General features: G+C 57.7%; 1 protein-coding gene across 9 annotated transcripts in view; it reads right to left on the bottom strand.

Moving 5' to 3' along the window:
* The window catches only part of KIRREL3 (kirre like nephrin family adhesion molecule 3), a 317,515-nt gene that overhangs the window by 1,512 nt on the left and 294,421 nt on the right, over nucleotides 1–21,582 (bottom strand). For 4 of the 9 annotated variants that reach the window (XM_083808118.1, XM_083808117.1, XM_083808115.1 and 1 more), the window contains 7 exons: nucleotides 21,204–21,331; nucleotides 18,675–18,801; nucleotides 14,416–14,516; nucleotides 14,109–14,307; nucleotides 13,203–13,238; nucleotides 10,060–10,167; nucleotides 6,900–7,009 (listed from right to left, as the gene is read on the bottom strand). In XM_083808118.1, coding sequence (XP_083664244.1) covers nucleotides 6,900–7,009; nucleotides 10,060–10,167; nucleotides 13,203–13,238; nucleotides 14,109–14,307; nucleotides 14,416–14,516; nucleotides 18,675–18,801; nucleotides 21,204–21,331 — 809 coding nt within the window. The other 5 variants (XM_083808121.1, XM_083808120.1, XM_083808122.1 and 2 more) reach the window with 5 other exon arrangements.

The raw sequence follows: 21,582 nt of genomic DNA, 5'->3' as shown, positions 1-21,582 counted from the left end.
TCAGCACCTCTGCACAGCTGATGCTCTGCTCACAAGTTGCTTTCTTCCCCTCCGGCCAGGACCAAAAAGGCTGAGCTGATGCAGAAGGTGAATTATTCACAACCGTTGTGGCTGTGAATTGCTGACTGTGACACCCCTGTCCAAAACAACCCCCAAAATGTCTTTATTTATTTATTTATTTATTTTCTCCTCCTTTCTCATCCTTTCCTCCTAACCTGAATTTGGCTGCTAGACAACAACTCAGAAAAAAAATAAAATCCCAGATGGGTTTTGGCATGTCCTTAATGCCATAATTAATGTGAAAGCCTTGATTTTTTTTTTTTCTTAAATTCTTGACTTTGGCTTCTCTCAAAAGATTTGAGTCCCAGAGGCTTTACCCAGCCTTGCTGGGACTGGTGCCGGCAGGGACCGGTCAGGAACGGACACCTTGGGGTTGATTTCTGCTCGCTGCTGCCCTCGGGATGGATGCTGCCGCCTGGGCGCACCGGCCTCACCAGGGCAGCCCGCTCCTCCCCGCATCATTACTTCTTCTTTTGAAGGCTGACCGCGATTGGGGGCAATGTACGCATTAGTTAGAATACGACTTTAATTATCCGTACTTCAGGAAGGTGGGTCTGTGCAGATGCTGAATAATTATCGGCCAACCTCTCAGCTGCCTTTTAGCTCTGCCCGCACGGATCGCGCGGCTCTGGCTCGTAGAGGCGCCGAGCCCCGGCCCGCTCGCAGACCCAGGGCCGCACAGCCGGCCTGCCCGACTCCTCCGTCTGTGCCTGCTCTTTTTTTTTTTTCCTCTCTTTTCCCTTTTTAAAATGGTAAGTGGTTGTGGAAATTCACCCTACAGCGTTTTCTGTTCATCTTCTGAAAGCCTTTGATATGGCTATTAAATGCAATAAATTGAAGTACCTGAGTTTTTCTGGGAAAAAAAAAAAAAAAAAAAAAAGCAAGCTTGTAAGAGCCATTGATTTAGTAGGGTAAACACACGTGTCACCAAGCACGAAACTCAGGGCAGCTGAACCTGCAGCAGGAGGGGCCCCTAAATCCCTGCAGCCTGTAGGACGTCTGCAGGAGGCTGCACGTGGCCATACAGACCATGCCCAAAGGATTTCCCAGGTCCCTGCTGGAGAAACCCCTTCTCCTCCCACATTTTGCTAGGGTTTGGTGGTGACGGGGGGCTGGAGCGGGGCAGGACAGCGCGCCCGCCAAGGCAAGGTCCCCCTGCTGCCTTGCAACACCAAAGTCGAGTGGTGGCAGGGGTTTGCCGGGGTCTTCTAAGGCATTTCATGGTGCCTCTTGCCATGGTGACTTGGGGTGCCCGTGGAGCCCATTGGGGACCTGCCCGTGCCCAGGGCTGGGGGTGCTGGGGGCCCCCCCCGGGGTGCGGGGCTGCAGTGAGCCCCTGCACCATCAGAGGGCACTGGGTCCCCGCGCAGCACGCGCAGCCGTTCATTTCTAATTCCCAAATTAAGCCATTCATTAATGTGACCTTTATTAAAGCCCGCGCCACGGCTTAGCTCAATGCAATCTCACGCTGTCAATTAGCGGGCAGCGGGGTGCTCGTTTGCGTTCCTTCCTCTCCTTTTGATCCCTGGGTAAACAGAGAGCTCGGGAGTGCCTGACCACGCTCATCCCCATCCCGACATCCGACGGGCACCGGCCAGGCCCGTGCTGCTCCGGGTCGGCCGGGAAATCAGCCAGAGACAGGCACGAGCCCTCGCCTTTCTCCATCCTCGGCTGGCAAAGCTCAAGCACGACCCTTTAACCCAGACCTGGGCAGGAACAGGCAGCTCCTTCCCAGCTCGCCCAAAGCGAGTGTCTTTTGCTGCATCTTTTTATTTTATTTTATTTTATTTTTTTTTCCCCGCTAAATGGCTTCTGTATCTTCTCCATCCCTCTGAGTACAAAAGGGCATCTGCTGCGGAGTGGGCAGCGCTCGGAGTGCTGCGTGACTATCGAATGCCACCCGAGCTGCTGTACATAAATAGCTTGTTAATGAGGAGGCTCCTCATTCAAACAGGTGGCTACACATGTCAATACGCAGCGTGGGGACAAAAGTTAACTCCATCACCGCTATTAGTAAGGATTATGAATGCACAGACAGCAGGGGAGGAGGAGGGTAGAGAAGAATGGCCAAAGCAGAGCAGGACACGGGGGCACCAGCTGGGTCCCCATTTCCAGTGGGTCCCATCCGTGCCCGGGGCAGGGCAGAGCTGGGCTTGAGTCCTTCCCAAGTGCCGACGAGGGCCCAGCCACCCTGTGCCACCTGCAGGCTTTGTCTGGTGCCCGGCTGCCCTCCTGACAAAGCCACCAATATGCTGCCATCCTTCGGCCGCCCTGCTGCCGTGCCGATGGCTGGTGACAACGCTGCGCGGCGCCTTGTTGGAGCTGAGTGCCTGCCAGCCCCTTCCTGCCAGTGCTGCTCGACTCAAGGGCATGGCCAGATCCCGGGGACAGCGTGCCAGCTCCTAACGCCGCCTGGCAGCACCGGGTGCCAGCAGCCTTCAGCATCCCAAGACCAGGGTGCTGCGCTTACCCTCTCCCCCTCCCCATGCCCAAGCCTCACCGGTCCCTCTGGACCCACGTGGCTGCGGGGTGCGATGCACGGCATCTGTAATCATTTCGTGCCTCAGTTTCCCTTGCTGCAAAAGACGCCCCACTGCAAAGCAACATACCAGGTTTGCTACGCTGGTTCCTACAGCCATCAAGGTGACTCCTCAAGGTCGTGCAAGGCAGAGAAATGATTCTTAAATATTAAAATCCCAGGCTGCTCCCTTTGCTGGCAAACCCACCTCGCTCACCAGGCTGGGTGTGCTCCAGCACCGCGCTGCCTAATCCTCCGCATGCTGAAGCTCTCCCTCATTTAGCTCCGCAAAATGAAGCCGCTTTCATCTGGGATGGTGAATTCAACAGACCGGATATTAAATTCTTTGCTTTCATTACGGGAGACAATATGTTTTTAAAACGGGTCTCCCTGCGGAGCCCCCGGCTGGGTCCCAGCACAGAGGCAGGCGATGAACCCGTCCGTCCAGGCTGGCGCGAGCCCTGCCTTGGGGGGCGCCCCCCTCCTTGCTCTGGGTTTAATTATAATGTTTCCTGCTTGTTGGGTAATTGGATGACACTCAGGCTTACTTTGAAACTTGCACAGGTCAAACCCTAACGGAGGCAAGGGACGCTGCTTAACAGATTCCTGAGATGGCAACTTCGGCTGCTGCCGGTGGGGAAACAAGCAGAGGAACGAACAAACCCTGCTGGGATTTCTGGGCTGATCAGCCCGTCCCTGCCAGCCCGGTGCTGCTGGTGCTTCCCAGTGCTCTGTGGCGCTGGCCATGGGGTGCCTGAAGCATTTCTTGGGGAGAAAGGCAGAGGCATGATGCCCTGGCAGCTGGGCTGCGGGTAGAAATGAATCTTGCCCTTAAATTTCTGTTTTTTTTTCTCTTCGACGTGGACCTGAGCTGACCTCCTGAGGATGTCACAAGGATGTGTGCGGTGGTGGCTGCGGGTGTGACCAAAGTGGGGATTTGTCCCATGGAGCAGGAGGATGGGGACACAAAGTAAGTGGAGCAAGGAGAAGGCCACCGGCCTGGTTCTGTTGTTTTCACCATTCTGCCTCCAAAGCGATGCCTGGGCCCACCTGGCTGCACCGGACCCCGCTTGATTTGGGATGCTCTTGTGTGTTGGTCCCTTTGGGCTCATCTCTGTTATGCGTATCCCTGGCAGCAGGGACGTCTCATCCCGCACCTTCAGCCCCATTTCACAGGCGGGGAAACTGAGGCACAGCCCCTAGTCCGCCAGAAGTAGCAACCCCGTCTCCGAGCCCTGAAAGCGGATGAGGCTGAACCGCATCGGAGCTGACGGTGCCTCGCTCCTCTGCCGCCCCTCAGTGCGGCCAGGCAGCGGCGGAGCCGAACTGGTGTGCTGCTGCCGGGCACCCTGGCACGTCGGGGCTGAACGGGACAAGAGACAAAGCTGCCGTCGCAGAAGGTGTGCTTTTTTTTTTTTTTTTCTGGGATCACACGTGTTAACGGGAGCTCTTGCCCGAAGCTTCTGGTGGCTGCTTGCTTGCTGGCCTCTTTGGGCTGGCAGCCTTCCTCCGTCTGGGGGGGGGGGACTGTGCTGAGACAACGTGAACATATGCAAATCAGACAGCATGACGTGTCTCCTAAGGTGTTAATGAATTTACAGATGCATGAATAATTATTTGTGAAAAGCACAGAGCACTGTGGAGGTCACAGATGGCTGCAGAATAACAAATGCAATAACGATTTTCAGGAAAAACTAGGGGGAAAAAAAAAGAAGAGTCGCTCTGCAGCCCCAAACACTTCAGCAGAGCAAAGCCCCATCCATGCCACAGCTGCACCTCCACTCCCGCAGGGTATGGGACTGGGGAAGGGGCTGATGTGGAGCTGCCTTTCGTTAACATCTGCATTAATGATCGCGCCGCGCCAGCGCCCGGTGTGCTAATGCAGTTCGCAGTTGATATTAAATTGCAAGGTGTTAGGAACATTGTTGAGGGCAAGGAGATAATTTCAGGTTCCACCGTGGGCAGGAAATATCCCGGTGAGCTCAGGAGATGCAAACGAAGGAGCAGCAGGGGCCACGGTGCTGGTGCAGGGAGGAGGGAGAGCAGGAGGGGATGGGGTGAGCAAGCAGGGCGCTGCAGCGCGTTGCCACCGCTCCTGCCGGAGGGGTCTCGTCACCCACCGCTCGTTAGTGGGTGAGTTGTGCAACTTCATGTGCCGGTGACAAACGCGGAGCCCGGTCAGGAAGCTGTGCAGCACCTGGGCCGGGGCAGCTCACGGCCCGAGGAGGCTGCTCCCGGCAGCGAGCAGAGGGAGCAGGGCGAGCACCCGAGCAGGGAAGGGAATCTGGGGAGTGTTTGCTGGGGGTGCTCTTGCCGAGGGCAGACGAGGACAGGGAGGCTCCGGTCCATGCAGTGGAGGGGTTTCGATGTCTTCTCACCTCTGGGGATGTCCCGGTCAGTGCCAAACCCACACAGAAACTCAGCATCAGGCTCAGAGACTTTAGGCCGTCTCTTCCAGCCTGTTGGACGATGTTGCTCTGACAGGGCAACATCAGCTCATGTGAGCTTTCAGCTCATGTGTCTCCAGGAAAAGCCCCTGGTTTTGGCCATGAGAGTGGGGAAATCTCCTCCTCCCCGCAGTCCAGCAGCCAGCCACGCTCACTGCTACGCTCTGTCATTTTGTACCTCACCGTGCTCGATTTTGCCTGCCTTGGTTGCGCTCAGATAGCTCAAATACAGCATGCTGCAACCAAATCACCTCTCAGAAATCTTTCTGATGAGCTAAAACACATGAGCTCTCTAAACCTCTCCCTGTAAGGCATTTTTTCCTGCTATCAAATCAATGTTGTCATTTTTTTCTGCACCATTTCCATCCTGCCAGCATCCTTATTGAAACGTGCTCAGTGCCGTGCCGCGTTGCTCCGGTACCAACCTCATCAAGGGCACACGTGGATGCAGAATCGCCGTCTGGCTCTGGCAAATGAGCCAAGCAAGCACTGCACCCTGCTCGCCCCCGCAGTGTCCTGCAGGCTCAGATCCTGTCCCTGGCCTCCCATCACCATCCTCATTCCCATTTACCGCTCGTCACTGGTAAGTGTCACTCATCTGTCTTCTCTGCTGAGGCTTCCAGCGTGTTGATGGAGCAGCAATTGGGCAAATTCGAGCATTTGAGCAGGATTTAAGCAAATCTCAGCCCTTCCTTTGGAAGCTCCCCGACAGCGCTGTACAGATGGTGACACAGGGTCCCACGCAGAGGAAACTCCTTATTCCCCATCATCTCTGCAGCATGGTCCGAAACCAAAGCCCAGCCTGCTCTGCCCTTCTGCTGAGCAAAGCTGCTTGGCTGATCTAAAAAGAACCCCCCACAACTTTGCAGACCCCTTTCCTTCTTCCCTGCCTGGAAAGCAGAGATCCCACTTGCAGAGGTCACCTCTGCCTCTGCCGGTCCCTCCTGGGCAAAGCCCCTCTGAGGATGAAGCTCCCAGCACAGAAACCTCTGTGCTTGGCTGGCGGGCTCCATCTCCTCCTGCATCCTCGCTTGCTGTACATGTGCACTGCCCAGCAGGGCATAGCGATGCTTACAACTGCTGCCCCAAAATCCAGAGGGCAAAAAGAACCCAGCAGCCTAGAAAGCAGCCCCCGCTCTCTTCAGCCCTTTCTCCCTCTCACATCTGCTCTTTTCTCTGACCTTTTACAGCTTCCTGGCTTTCTTTGGCTCGGCTCTCCTCGTCATTTGTTCGGCTTGTATTTGTCACCTACGACATGACACCAGCAGGCAGCAGGTCGGCCTCGGATGTGGAGAACAGAGGTGCTGGCAGTGAGGGGAGCAGCCCTCTCACTGCCCGTGGGGATATGCCAGTCCTGGGCCGAAGCTGAACTCACCGTGGGGATGAATTTCCTGCTCATCAGCACCCTCCCCTGCCACTTCCCCAGCGGCAAATCCACGCTACGCTGGGCTGGCCACACACTGCTGGGTTAGCAGTCTGCAAACCACTGTCTGCACGTGCTGCTTTTGCACTTATTAATATCTCAAGCGTATCCAGGAGAGTGCCGTTCGTGCTGGCTAATTTATTATTATCCTGTGTTCACCTACTCTGTGCCTGCTTGCAGTTTGCAGCACTTCCCCCCCGCGCGAGGTGGCAAACTTGCTTTGCGATTAGCCCCACGGGCAGCTGGGCTGCTGCAATCAGCCTCAGCCCGTCCTTGCTCCTCATTAGCAAAGTTTCACCTGAGGAGCTTTTACTGCATGGTACCTCAAGAGGAAGGTTTTTGGATGAGCATCTTTGCCCAGAGAGGGGATTATGGCGCCGCACTGCGTGTGCCTGCGCTCGTTACCATCAAACCCGTTAATTGCTTGCGGGGAGGGGAAGGAAACCCTTACCATCAGCTGCTTGATCGTGGGGTGCTCCTCCGTCTCCCTGCCTGAGGCTGGCTCCTTGTGCACAATCTCCACGCGGATATCGTTCTTGGCAGAGACCACACCTTTCAGATCTGGGCAAAGAGGGAGACGGAGAGGGAGAGGGGTTAATGAACGCAGCCGTGCTCAGCACCCCCAGGGACCGGTCTCAGTGCACCCCTAACCCCAGCTCAGCGAGTGCATCCAAGACTGGGGAGAGCGATGCCGGACTACCACAGGGTGCAGGCGTGTGAAACTTTCCCCAGCAGGGAGCTCAGATTTCTAGTTTAACTCCCATGGGAGCTTGGTTAGTCTCTGCTGGGCCACATCGGGAGCCTGGGCTGCTCAAGCAGTCAGGGGATGTTTGTCCAGACTGATGGTCTACAGCTTGAGGAGCACACAAACCACTCCCGAGGGGCCCAACAGCTCTTCCCGTGCACTGGGAAGCCCCTGAGAAAAGCCTTGGGGAGCAGCCACCAAAGGGAAAGGCCAAGCAATTAACAAAGACGAGGCCAGGGCTCTGGGAGAGATGACAAAACCGCCCCCGGCCGCTGCACCAAGCAGCCTGTTTTCATGCAGGGCAAGGGGAAGATAGAAAGTGTGTGGAGAGACTCTGGCTTCCCTGAAGGTGTCAGGCATGCTTTGAAGAAGTCATTTTAGAAAAATTAAACCAAAGACGGCGAGCAGCGGGAAAAGAAACGGCCGTGCGGATCTGAGATGAAAAGCAGAGATGGATGCAAAGCCGAGCAGCAAGATGCCAGCAGCTTGCGGCTTTGACGCGGGCGCTCGGGCCCTGGGTGCCACGCTGGGCTCCTGCTGCACCACCCCTCCTGGCCCCACGGGGCCTTGGGGCTTTCGGATCCACCACGGCGTACGCGGCTGGCCCCTGCCTTGGGGCTCCATCCTTGGGCTCCATCTTCTCCCCTTGGCATCCCTCAGCCTCGGTGCCTGCAGCCCTGCTGCCACCCGCGGGCACCTCCAGGCTGCAGGGCTTTACTGGCAGGTCTTTATTGCTCTTTGCTGTGGCTCCTTATTTCTTTCTTTATTTTGGCTGGGATGACATTCCTGGTACGGGAGCCTCCATATTTAATCACAAGGAAAAGCTAATTACTGTCTTGCACATCCTCCCCCAAGAGTGTTCCCCCTTAAATAACTCTGGGCTGTTATGCCACCGAAGATACAACAACAGATGTGCCATAAAGTCTTTTTTCCTTTCTTTTCCAGAAAACAAACGGCCCCCAGGCTTGGTCTGTCTGTGCTTGCTGCCGCTTTGCTCTCCCCAAAGCTGGGGTCGCCTCCCCCGTGCCACGGGCGGTGCAGGAGGTGCGGTGCCTTCCCCGAGTCACTGCTGGGTCACCTTGTCCCCTCCGCGGGGAGCCACAGGCTGCGGGCTTTGTTTGCCAGCTGCTGCTTTAAACGATGCCACCGTGCTCCCGTATTTGTCCTGGGAGACAAATCTGCAGTCATCCAGGTAGGAAATGAGTCCCTTGCCCTGCATCAAAGCGCTCTGCTGGGCCCATCAGTCCTCAGCTGGTCTCTGTGATACCTCTGCAGGTGTCACGCCGCTAAGTCCTCACCTCCCCTTCCCGGCACGTGGCCAGAGCTCCCCACGGGTACCGGCCGCAGCGTCGCGTGCGCGATCCCCCCAGTGCAAACACTCCGGCAGCATCTGCAAAAATTGCACACCCCAGCAAGTCCTGCCCTGCCCGGTGAGGGGGGTGCAGGATGAGTCCCTCCAGGGCTGGCCGGGGAGGTGGGAGCTGGGCAGCCCAGCACCCCCTGCTGAAGACCTCCCCGGGGGGAGCTGCACTGGAACCACGGTGGAGGAAAGGGGCTCGGAGCACTGCCACGCCACCACGTCCCCGGTTCCCTCTTCCCCATGTTCATGCTCCCATCACTGGGGAGGAAAATGCCTTCTATTCCTGATTCAGCCTGGGAATCTCCCAGGGCCATTTTCAAACAAGCTCGTGGAAGGACGAGCGCCGCTTTGTCCCCCAAAGCCCTTCCCTTCCTCTGCGTGCATCCAGCCTGTGAGTGACCGCTGCCTGAAACCGCCGGCGATGGCTCCCAGAGCTGGCACGTGCACCACGTCTCTGATCTGTTGTCATGGCATTCGCGTTACGCCGTGTGTCGTGCAAAGGGCCCCGCACCATCTGGTTACAGCCAAAAAGGGGGATATAATGAACCGCATGCTCTGAGCACCGCAGGGTGCGCGTGTCCGCACCGCGGGGAGAGCACGGCCGATTGCAGCCGAGCACTGACGTGGTAACACGGCTTGGCCTCCTCTTCCAGGCACTCGAATTGCCCATCATTGTTGAATGAGCTCAGCAAAACTGAATTGGCAAGGTCCTAGCATCACTCCTGCCCGTCAGCAACCCTTCCCAAAAAAAGCAAGATTAATGACGGGCCTGGTTTTAATTTGTTAATACTTGCACAAGTTGCTAATGCAGTCTGCAAGAGCTCAAAACGTGGGGAATTGAACAGGGAGAGGCATCGTTACTGCTCTTAAAATTAAACACATCTCTGCTGCGGGAGGCTGTGCATTTGTACCCAAACCCAGGAGGAGCCAGGGCTCTTTGATTGCTTTGCAAATGACGGGGAGAAAGAGAAGGGGAAAGCAAGGGAAGAAAACCCACTCTGTTTCCTGCATGCGTCTCCCAGGCTGGGAGCATCGTCCAGCACCGCGCGCTCTGTCCCGCTGCCCGAGATGCTCCGGATGCTCGCACTGCTCTCCCTCATGGTTCCAGGCCTTTTCATTTAGCCTTTAATTTCCTGGTTTCTTTTTAATGAGGCAACATGATGCCGCTCTGCTTACCTCTCCTTCCCTCTGCCTGCGTCTCTAACGTCCCTTTAACTTGGACTCCCACCGCAGCTGGGCGTCGAATACCGCGTGTCCCATGCAACACCCCTCAGCTGCCCGTAATTCCCCACCCAGAAATACACACTTTATGTCAGCAAATGCACTTGAAATAGAAGCAGAACAAAGAAGGTGCAGCCCGAGGAGGCTTTTCAGCAGTGGCCTGGCACACCGGGGCGCAGGGAACTTCTCCCTCCTGGACAGCTGATGGCTCCGGGCTGCTCAGAGTGGGTCTGGCACCAGCCCTTTGCCTCCAGTGGGTGGGATTTGCGTTCGCCCCGCACTTACTTCGCTGAGAGCGGGCGCAGCAGAAGGCGACGATGGTGGCCATCAGCACCAGGAATGCCACGCCGGCCCCCACGGCCACTCCGATGATCACCGCCATCGGCACCGACTCTGCAAGAGGAAGGAGAGGGCGGCTGACGCCGTGCCGAAGGCAGCGGGGCGGCTCTCCCCCTCTGGCGAGCCCCCCCCCAGATATTGGCAAGTGGCTCAGTGGTGAACCTGGGGGAGGGTTTTGGGTCCTTCCCCGCTCCCCCCGCAGCTCTGCATCCCTTGTCCCTGCGTGGCACCGTCTGGGGAAAGGGACCGAGCCTGGCTCGCTCCCCCAGCCCCAGCTTGCTGCTGCTGGCAATGGGATGGGGAGGCGAGACCCGGTGCCGCCACTCTCCCTTGGTCCAGGGAGCAAAGCTCGTAGCTCTGCCACTGCCGTGTGCTGCAGTTCGGGCAGGCTCTGACCTCTCTGTGCCTCAGTTTCCCCTGGGTGGAGGGAGGAGGAGGGAGCCAGAAGGGCTAATTGCGTTCAGTAGTGCCACATGGCTCAATGAATGAACAGCTATCTCTAAAGGGCTGTGGATGGAAAGTGCAAAAGAAGCCAGCCTATTAATATTATTGAGAAAGAGAAATGGCATCAGAGCCGGCTGGGAGAGAGGTTACAGAGCAGGGCTGGTGAAATACAGGGGGACGGAGACCAGGCACCGTGCCCGCCTGCCAGAGGTGACAGCTCAGCTCTGCGGAGCAGTGCTGGAAGGTGCTGGCCGTAAAGTGTCTGGGGATGGATTAACCCAAGCGCCATCCGTCACGGCCTCTGCCTGCTTCGCATCCCAGCCTCTTGCCTCCTCCCTCGGCTTAGCAAGTTTGGGAGGGAAGGAGGGAGGGAGGGCAGCCCACAGGGGGTGGGCAGGGCCTCCCACCCCACAGCCTGGGGGCAGGGGTTGCTGCTCGCCGCCTCCCGCCTGCGGCAACTTCACCGCTGGGCTCCCAGCAGGGATTTCAGGTGCAGCCCAGCCAGCAAAGCGGATTTATTTGCACGGATCCAGGCTCGTGAGGTGTGCAGGGAGGGGAGGTATGAACTCACACCGATGGCGGAGGGTCGGGTGCTCATCCCACGAGCTGTGCTCCCTCCCTGCTCGGTGCCGCCAGGCGCTCTGCCTGCTCTCGGGGTGGCTGCCAGCACCGGCACCAGGTACCGCAGATTGCCTTCACCACCTGCCTCACTCAGAGACCTCCCCGAAAGCAGCAGATGCCTACAGGGCCCCTTTTCCTGTTATTTCTAAGCACCCCTTGGCCTCTTGTGAACCCGCTACTGCCCCAAAAGGCGGAACCCTTTCCATTGCAGCCGGGTGAGCCCGCAGGAGCCATAACCTACCTAGTGGGGGGCTAAATCTGTGCCCTGAATCACACCTAAGGTGGCACACATGGTGCCTGGCAAAGCAAAGGCTTTCATCCACCCGCTGCCCTCGATCAGGGTGAGACCAGAGCATCCTCCCTGCTTTGGGGAGCTTTGGAGGCAGGAGAGGGGTCAGGAAGCACAGCGTGTCCTGCTCTGAGCTGCTCCCTCCCATGGCAGCGAGCTGCTCCAGCCCGTGAGGGAGCATCGACGGCTGAGCGTGCCCTCGCCACCCTCCGGCCTGCCTCCAGCGCAGGCTTTCTGCTTGGCCCCTCTGCCTTGTGGAAGGATGGGGTGAATTTCGGGAATGGGGGGAGGTGGTCTGGCAAAGCAAAGCCCAGCGGCCTGCTGGGGGACAGAGCTGGGTGATGAGGAAAGCATTTCATACTGTCCTTCGGGGTGGAGCTGGTGGGGAGAAATGGGAGAAATGAGCTCGTCTGGCCACCTGGAGGCATGGAGAGGACACCAGCCGCCCTTCTGCTGAGACCACTGGGACTTTCTGGGCGGCAGGTAAGGCGCCCTCTCACTTTTTGACCACAAATTCACCCAGGACCTGACCTCAGCACCCTGATGGGTCTGAGCCCTATCTTGAGAACTGCCGAGTGACAAAAAGCCACGCTGCTTGAAGTGAGGCTCTTCTGCTCGCACTTGGTCTAGAAGGAGCCTTTCGTCTTCCCTGCACAGCTTGTTTAAAGTGATGAAATTTGTGGTTTATACTGAGGCTTTTCAGTTTTTATCTCACTCATGACCTTTCTGCTGGGCCTGCCTGTTTCTGGATTTGTCACTTGTCACCGCGGCTGGGCCAACGGTAGCGTGGCTCCGGCAGCACTTGTTCTGCTCCCTGGTCAGCCCCCCCAGCCTGCTGACCGCTCACCGCCACTGCAGGGCAAGAGTTTCCCCGGGGCCCCCAGGTGCTCTGCGAGCCCGGGCTCGATCCGCAGATCCCCAAGGCGCCCATCCCCAAACCCTCGTCCTACAAGACACCAGCTGACTCGCAGCAAGAAGCCTTTGGGCCTTTCTTCTCCTGGTAGCCCGATGCCGCCTGCCAGGTGGTGCTCCTGACAGAGGGGGTAACTTGCTGCAGGATTTTGGCAGGTTTTTTTTTTTTTTTTTTTCCGCCTTGGCTCTCCCAGGGAGATGTGGGGCAAAAGGGTGAGGGGGCAGGAGGTGAGCAGAGAGCTTACTGGCTCTCGGCTTTAGGGCACAGGATCTGCAATTCAGAGCTGAGCGAGCATGAGCAGTGATGGTGGATGATGCCACTTGAGGATGATGGAGAATCATGCAGGGGATGGGGCGGGGAAGGTGCCTGAGGCTCTGCTGGGCTGCAAAAAATGTGACTGCAAAGGGCCAGAGGCAGGGCCCAGTGGCTGTGATGGCAAACCAGAGCCCAGAGACAACAGCAGCGTGACCCTCCCAGCAAGCTGAGCAAAGCTGATGTCTGCAGACAAGCCTGGAAACTTGCAATTCCCCCTCTGGCTCGCCCCATAAAAGCATTTATGCGACCCCTTTAGATGCAAAACATGGCTGTGTAACATTATCCCCCTCTCAGCGGCTGGGTGCTGGGGCACAGAGAGGCAGGGCGGCTCGCCGGGGTGCACGGAGCCGAGCGGAGACCGGAGCGCCCCGCTCGCCAGCCCCTGCCCGCACTGCCCTGCACCTTCCCTAGGCCCTGCCTGCCCTGCTGGGGGGAGGACGCCGGGTCCTCAGGCGTGGTAACGGCTGGGGACAGTTCACATTCACCGTCAGCTCAGGATTTCCGTACCTGCTTGAATACCAGCTCCTGATTTCATTTCCGTACCTGTTTGAAAATAAAGCAAGTGTCCACAGCCGTGCACAGCCCAAGCGCCCATGCCAGCCTCGGGAGCGCTTCCTGCTCCCAGCGCAGGTCCCCCTGAAGGGGATGTCCTCTGCCACCCCACAGAGTCCCCTGCCTGGGGCAGGGACGTCCCCTTGCAGCAACACCCAGGTCTGGGGGCTCAGGCGCTGCCCGGGACCCCAGCTGGCGGCCGAGAGCTCCCGCCGGCTGGCAGCCGACCTGGAAAAACCACTGGCTCTGTTTGCATTGGAAGAAGCCCAAGGCTAATTTTAAGGGGTTCATTTAGCTCTGATTTAATCTGGACGGCAGCCTTGCCTATAAATCACAGCTTAATGAGAACAATCCACCTGCCTGCCCTGGCATTTAATAAAAGAGAAGAGGACTGGAGTCCCTCCAGGAGCTAAGCGTTCCTTGCCATGGAGAGCCCCGAGCCTGGAAATCCCCCGGCCACCCCAGAAATCCCCCGAGGGCAGTGGGGTTCGGCAGGAGCAGCTGTTCCCATCTCTCTATGAATATAAATGATCCTGCAGGCTGCGGCAGGGGCATCGCCTTGGGCTGTGGGGCAGGGAGCAAGGGGTGCAGGACTGGACCATGCTGTCCAGCATCAGCAAGTGGAGCTACGCTGGGTGGCAGCGGCTTTGCAGGGCTTTTCCCACCTCCTGCCCCTCTGCCAGGAGCTGGTACCCTAAGGATGCAATCCGACACGGCTGGAGTGCTTTCTCCATCCTTCCTAGCTTCCTCTTTGACATCCCAAGGGCTTTTCGGAGCACATCCTGCCTCTCGCGGTATCTCCCCGCTCTCGCAGCCCGGCTGGGTGCTAACCTCCAGCAGCCCCCCGCCAGTGATGCCCACCTTGCTCTTTGAGCCGGATGATCTCCGTGTCGGAGCCGAAGCTGTTCCAGGCAGTGCAGTTGTAAATGGTTTGGAAGTCGGCCCGGACGATGTTGCTGATGGTCAGCGTGGAGATGACGCCCTCGTCTGTGCTGACTGTCTCCACCGTGTAGCGCCCGGAGGTCCCAGACTCCAGGACGTTCTCCTTCCAGGACCAAGCCTGCCAAGCAAGAGTGGGGTCAGCCTGGGGCAGGTGCTTCGCCCACCCGCCGGGCACCCTACGGCACGGACAAGCCCCACGGGTCGCTGCTCAGAGGGTGCTACTCACAATCCGGTCTGGCGGAGGGGTGCTGCGGATGAAGCACTTGATCTGCCCTTTCTGGCCGTGCAGGGCGTGCTGTGTCTGCGTGCTGGAGATGATGGGGGGCCCTGCAAGAGAGAGGAGAGGAACGCTGGCTTCACACATGGGCAGCTGGTGATGCAGTGCGCTGCTGACAGCCGGAGGTGGCAGAGCTGCCAAAGGGCACCGGGCACGGGGAAGGACAGAGGAGCAGCTCCCTCACCTCCCGTGGTGCGCTCAGGGCACGGCTCATGGCACAGAGGGGGCTTTGCTTTAAAGCACTGCTGTTTTTTTTTTTTTTTTTTTTTTTTTCCGGCAAAGAGCCCTAAAAGCAGTAGGGTGTCCCTATCTCTGCTGCCGCATCCCTGGTGTTGGACTCGAGCACTCAGTGGAAATCTCCTTGGCAAACCTGGCTGCTTACACCAGGAGCCAAGCAAGAGCCCAGCTCACGTGGTGTTCCCCTCCTGTGAGTTTTTTAAGCACAATTAGACTAATTGCTCCCCAGGGGCTTAAGGAAGCAGTAGGGGGGTAGGAAGTGACAATCACTACAATTACCCAAAAACCCCAACCTGCATTTTTTAATGCACTGCAGGTAGATGTGTGTTTTTACTCTGAGGTCCATAGATGGGTGGCTCCTTGGGTGTGATGCAAGGACGGTGAGAGCACAGGGGTGTGCTGACGGGGCATGCTCAGCCCCAAGGGAATCGTCTGTGTCCCTCCTTGGTGGAAGAAGGTTGGGAGAAAAGAGGTGGGAGATGAGAGCGGGCTTGGAGGGTATTACTCGGAGGGAGCAGCAGCAGAACTGCAATCCTAATTGCTCTTTATTAGCCTCCTTAATTACAGCAGATTTGCACTTCTATGAGTGGCTTTCTGCTGGCATCAAGGTGGGATGCAGGCAGGGAAAGCGAGGCGGCAGGGGCTGCCAGCCCTCCCCATGCCCTGGCTTGGCTGGTTGGGTGCTGGTTGTGGGCTGTGGCCTTGTTTGTCAGCCTGTCCCTGAGGTTATCAGCAAGCACCAGCATCTCATCAACCCCCCCCGGACGCAGGTGTCTGGAGTGACGCTGGCCATGTGCAAACACTCTGCAAATGCTCTCGGGCTCTGTCTGAGCAATCCCGAGTGGAAGAGCTGTGGCAAGAGTGGTGACAGGAGCCCGCACAGGGAGGCCAGTGCAGTGCAGGATCAGGCAGAGCCTTGTCCCGAGCCCAGGTCTCCGTTCAGTCAGGGTGGGACAGCTCACAGTGCTTGTTCTCGCTCCCATCCATCAGTCCTTTGTGGATTTGCAAAACATTTCCCTTTTTTTTTTTTGTTTTGGACCCTGTGGCTGATGTGTTCCTCTAAGAAAGTCTCAGCGTGTGGGGTAAAGTGGTGAGAAACAGATTTGTCCTGGGCATTCCTGTCCTGTGCCCATTTTTATCTGTAAAAAAAATGACATTTTGTTGCTGCTTTCTGCCCAAATGGTCTTCTCAAAGAGGTTCTTCTTGGCACATGCTCTCCTTTATCCACCTCCGAAAACCTTAGAGGGGCTGGCCTGGGTCTCTGGAGAGTCTGCCTTACCCCTTGCTTTGCCAAGATTTTAACAAATCCCTTGGGGCTTTGGCGGCTTCTGTCAACACGCAGCAGGACCCCGCCATACACCGGGGGCGGCACAGGGCGCGTGGTGTAAAACTCCTGGCTCCCCCACCTCGTGCTAGGTGACGCTGCTCACCTACACTGACGGCTGATGAACCCACAGCCAACGGTACCAAAAGCAGTGATGGGGTCTGTATGCCTAAATTAATAAAAAAAGCTGTCTTCTTTCTATTTCAGTCATTGCATGTTACTTACAAATTCTGTGAGTGCGCCAAGACTGGGTGACACTAGAGAAAAATGGCTTAATAATCATAAAAAGGATCATTTTCCCCAAGGAGAGTGGATTTTAAATGGCACAAATGCCAACGGCTTTGGGTTTTATTATTGCTTGAGGAGTTCAGAGTCAAAGGCTTATCATCACGATAATAGCAGATGACTAAAGACCATTTGTGAGATGAACATGCCCGGGAATAATAGCACAGAGCTGCAGCCTCGTCGCGTTCGAGGCTGGTGTTTGATTCTCCACTGGGCTCTGGCTCCCTGTGAAAGCTGCCAGTCCCTGGCTTGGCATGGAGCTGAGCTCAAGACTGCCTGCCGGCAAGGAAAGGCTTTAAACAATGTTGCTATGGATATAAATGACGGAGCTATTGGTTGCGGTTATTTTTAGCGTGCCGGTGCCAATTTATTTGCGCCATCCTGGAGGCACACACAAAGGAGAAGGCGGCTTGCTGGCTCAGGAGCATCGCAGGATGGCCGTGACTTCTCCATCCTGCTCGAGCCCATGCGAGCCGAGCCCTCCCAGTGCTGAAAATGGTTTGATGGGAAGCGTGGCTTGGTCCTGCAAAGCCCTCATGGCCAGGAGAATGGAGCGGCTTTGGCATGCGCGGGGCTGGAAGTCAGGCTGCTGCTGATTTATTGCAGTGCCACAAGCTCCTTGCTGCCTTCTTGCCTCTGTTGCTCCAGCCCTGCCAAACACAGCCCGTTTGCACAATCCTCCTGCCCACTAGCGAGGCTCTGAATCCTATCTGCATCCTTTCACGCTCGTGGCCTTGTGCCCCGCTCCTGCGGGAAGGCGGCTCCGTGCTGCTGCGGCCGTTCTGGGTGTGGGTGCAGCCGGGCCAGGCTGGTGGGCTCAGGGTGGGTAGCTGGGTGGTGGGATCAAGCTGGGTGGGACGGAGCCCCACCGTCTGCGTCCCTGTGCTTCAGGACGGACCAACCCGCCAGGCTGTGCCGCCAGCCCAGACACTTCCAGATCCCTAACCTGACCGTGACGAATCCCAGACTATGGGGAGAGGCACCCGATGGTCTCGAGACAATTGTATCACCCACTGGATTTAAAATCACTTGAAAATAGGAGGCGTTCAACTTCCCCTCTCAAATCGCAGTGCAAATGGCTTTCAGAAGGTTTCATTAGCAGGATTAGATGTGCCGTGCCGTGAGATGCTCCGTTAGATGCGCTGTGCTGTGCTGACGGGGGCTGCAGATGCTCCCGGCCCTGGGACGGGCACCACACCTGGGGACACAGCTCCAGGGCTCTTCTCCTTGCCTGGAGGGTCAGGAGCCCACGGCGGCCCTGAGGCATGCGGCTGTCCCCTGGGGGTTGCAGCAGCCCCTGCCAGCAGGAAGGGGTGCTCCCGAGGGGCTGCCCCACGCTGTGCACCACGAGCGGCCCCCAGCCCGCCGGGCGCCTCGCTCCGCGCTCACGGCGGGCAGCGCCTGGTAGGTGCTGGGAAAGGAGCAGGTTCTTTGTTTGGGCTAATTTGTTGCTTTGTTTTCTGCAAGCTATTTTAATTGTAATTAAAACCCAGCAGCCGGCAGGGAAGGAGCATGCAGGCGTCGAGGATCTGAGTGGAAGTCGAGGGAGTGGTTGGGTTTCAGCACCCCGCTGCGTTGCCCTTGGCTTCCCTCCCTAGCATTATCTGCATTCAGAATTAACGCTGTGCCACTTCCCTGCTTATTTTCCTCTCTTTGTGACAGTGAGCAGGGACTGAAGCTTGCCAGTTTGTCACGCAGGTGAGAGATGATGCAAAATTCATTCTCTGTTTATACCATTTGCAGCCCGCCTGGTTCCTTCCCTTCATGCAGGACACATCCAGGCTGCAATTCGTAACCGGCTGCTGTGGGGTCCTGGCCAGGGCGCCCTCAGCCTGCAGGGCTCTGGGGTGCTTCCCAATTCCCCGGCGAGGTGAGGGAAGGGCCCGCTCTTGGCACTGTGCCGGGCCAGCCCCATGCAGCCACGGGGGGTTCGTGGCACTCTTTGCTCCCTTGGGTGCTCCGAGCGAGTGATTATGCTGCCAGCCTCAGATCCAGGCTCAATTCCCAGCTCTCTAGCTGTACAACAGAGACAACAGCGCTCTCCGACCTTGCAAGGGTTTTGCAAGATAAATCTATTAAAGATTTAAAACGCCAGCTCCCAGCTACTCAATAACCCCCCGTTGATAATACGGAACCAAGTGGGTCTTAGCTAATGTTTTTTTTTTTTTCTTTAACCCATGAATCTCCACGGAAATCAGTGCAACCCCCAAACTGCTTGTGCTGCCCACAGGGCTGGAGCCTCCCTGATCCCACCCCTATAGGATTTGTTCCCCAAGGGACTATCCAAGGGGGTGATTCCACATGCACCGCCGCAAGCTGGTGAGAACACCGGGAGGAGTAGCAAGAGGGAAGCCAGAGGTACCGTTGACAGTGAGCGTCACCTCACGTTCCCCTGCGCCGACCCGCGGCACCACGGCTCGGCACACGTACTTCCCGGCGTCTTCCTGGCGGACGGACTTGAGCGTCAGCTTGTTCTCATTGCTCAGGACCTGGAAGAGAGGAGGGGGCTGCTTTCAGGGTGGGCGATGGGAAGTCGAGCAGGAGATGTGGGTTACAAGCTCAAGGCAGCTCAGGGAAAACGGGGATAAGTGCAGTTTTAAATGGCGTGGAAATAGCGCTGCTGTTGACAAAGGAATAAGGGAACTACCAAGTCTGGGGGGAAATACAAGTCCTGATCCATTCACCTGAATTCTTACAAGCTCCACTTTCGCAAGAAGTCCCACAAGAGCTCAAGACACAAGAGAAAAGCTTTGGTGCTGTTTCCTGGGAAAGCTTTGGCCCAGCCGCCTTGTAACCAGGAGCAGAAAATCCTTGCAGAGAAGCGTGCTCCACACTCGCAGTTCCATGTTTGCAGGGGCCAGGCATCATTCAGGTGCAATTTCAACCCCAGAAGTGGGTGGGGGGGGGCAACCTGGAGAGCTGGCAGCCCCCTGGATGGCCAGGAAATTTGGGCTGGGTGTGGTGAGCCCCAGCTGCATGGAGCAGACCGGCTGCAGCCTGGTGATCAGCCACCCTGCCCTCCTGCCCCGGCCATGCAATCAGCAGATTCGTGAAACCCTGGCAAGTGCTGAAGCAGAGGTATCTGGCTGAGGCCATCAGCAGAATCCCTGCACTGGTGGCATTTAAAAGATGTGGCTTTTGAGCAAGTGCTTCCAATTCCCACGCTGGAAATGCATGCCCCGGGGGCTAACTCCTCCTGCTTGCTCTCCTCTCCCAGCACTTTGCAGGCTTGCAGGCTGGGGCCAGCCCCTCACCTCCCCATCCTCCCCAAACGCTGCAAAGTGCTCATGGCCAAGGGCTGAGCTGGAGCTGCTCATCTTCAATGCGGGCAGAGCAGACACAGCCTGCGAATGCAAATGTTCCTTGGGAAAGCGCTCTTCCTGTGCTCAGCGGGAGTGCAACAAGGCAGCAAATGATCTGGGTGACCCTGCAGCAAGGAAAAGGGGACCCGGCAGTGGTCAGAGCCTCAGATCCCATCTGAGCCCACTGGTTTAGCACTGGTTATGCAGATACCCATGCAAACGACTCCAGATTTGCAGATCTCTGGAGCAAAGGCCTTGCTTGGCCTCATCCTCTCCTCCATCTCTGATTTGTTTCCTTCCTGGAAAGGAGAAGGAAGGGTGGGAATCCTGTGGCAGGCTGAAAGTGGAGGGGCTGGAGAAGAGCAGCCCTGACCCCACACCTGACAGCCAGGGCTGTGAGCTGGGGGGGGTTACAAAGCAGCACCTCCTGCCGGCCTCCCCAGGGCTGATGGAGGTAGCTCTGCTGAACAGCACCAGCGGCTCTGCCGTGCTAAACCAGCTGGTCCTGAGCCCCGAGGCTCCAAGCCAGCATAGTTTGGCCACGTGGAAGGGGAGAAGGCAGCGCTGCGTGCTGACAGACAGGCCCTGGAGCACGGCTGGGGCTGGGCAGGGTCAGGAAGCCCCCGTCCCCCCATACACGGCTCCCTCCACCGCTCTGCAAGTTCCAGCAGCTTCGAGAAAATGGAGTAGCAGCTTATGGAGTGAGGGCACTGCCTGCCTTCAAATAATGGTAACGACCGAGAGAAACAACAGCCACAGCCGAGGGATGGGAAGCCACCCAGGGATTACGGACCCAGTGGGATTCCTTAGCTAACTCAAGCTATCAGCTCTCCCAAGTCTGTGATTGCTTCCCGGGAGATATCCTTCTCGGAGGTCATGGTGGTTTGGGAAAAGCACGCCGGCAGTGAAGGCAGGCGACTGCCTCATGCACGCGTGCAGCGTTGGTGATGCCCGCTCCACGCGCCAGGAGCGGAGGCGCGGAGGCACAGCCCGTGCACCTCACCCAGCACTGCCTCATTGCTTTCGGCACGCATCTGCCTGGATGAAGCTGAAAGATACTTTCAGACACAAGGCTGCGTGCCCCTCACAGGTGGGTTTCACTCCTCAGCCCTGCTTTAGCTTAACGGGCTCTGCTCAGCCCTCTTGTTGGTAAAGCGGGGATCAGAGCCTCTCGCGCCTCCCTGAGCTGCGGTTAGTATTTGCAAAGCTCGTTACACTTCTCAGGACAAGAAGGACGTGGAGACGCCTTCCAGGCCAGACCCAAGTGAGCAGAGTTGGGCACATCGGGATGAGGTCTCCTGGTCTTGCCTCCTGAGCCCTGAGCAATGTCACGCTGGCCCTGCCAGGAGCACGGCTGTGATCCCCGCATGGCACTCAGTACACAGCGCTGCCAGAGCAAGGGTGAGTGATGCTCTGCCCTCTGCTTGATCCTGGTTCAATCCAGCCTCTGCAAACCCACCCTGTGGGCAATGACCCCAGGACGGGGTGGCAGTGATGGCACCCTGGCAGAGCTCTGGCTGCCCCTTTGCCCTTCCCACCCGGGTGCCCCGCCAGCCTCGTGCCCCCAGCGCCCCGGCAGCGACTCTCACCACGCCTGAGCCTCGCTTCATCCAGACGATGGTGAGGGAGGGGTTCCCCGTCCAGGCGCAGTTGAAGACGGCGTCTGAGCCCAGGTCGACGAGGAGGGACTGCGGTTCTGTCGCCATCCTGGGCCCGACTGTGCAGAGGAGACCGGCGTTACCCCCGGCGAGGGGCTGTGCCACGCGGAAGCCCCCAAAGCACAGAGGTCTCGGTGCCGCAAGAAGCAGGGGAAGGTCTCCACACACCCACAGGCCACAGCCATGTAAAGCCCCCAAGTGCAGCGCATCTGAGACAGGAGCTTGCTGCAGTCCTGGCACGGCCAAGTGCCCGAGGAGCCCCCAGGGCTGTGCAAGGCAGGAGGAGAGCATGGCCCCACCAAAAGAGCCT

This window comes from Anser anser, assembly GCF_964211835.1.
Source record: "Anser anser genome assembly, chromosome: 22".
Taxonomy (NCBI): Eukaryota; Metazoa; Chordata; class Aves; order Anseriformes; family Anatidae; genus Anser; species Anser anser.
Note: the sequence above shows the minus strand (reverse complement) of the source record. Positions and strands in the feature narration are given on the sequence as shown.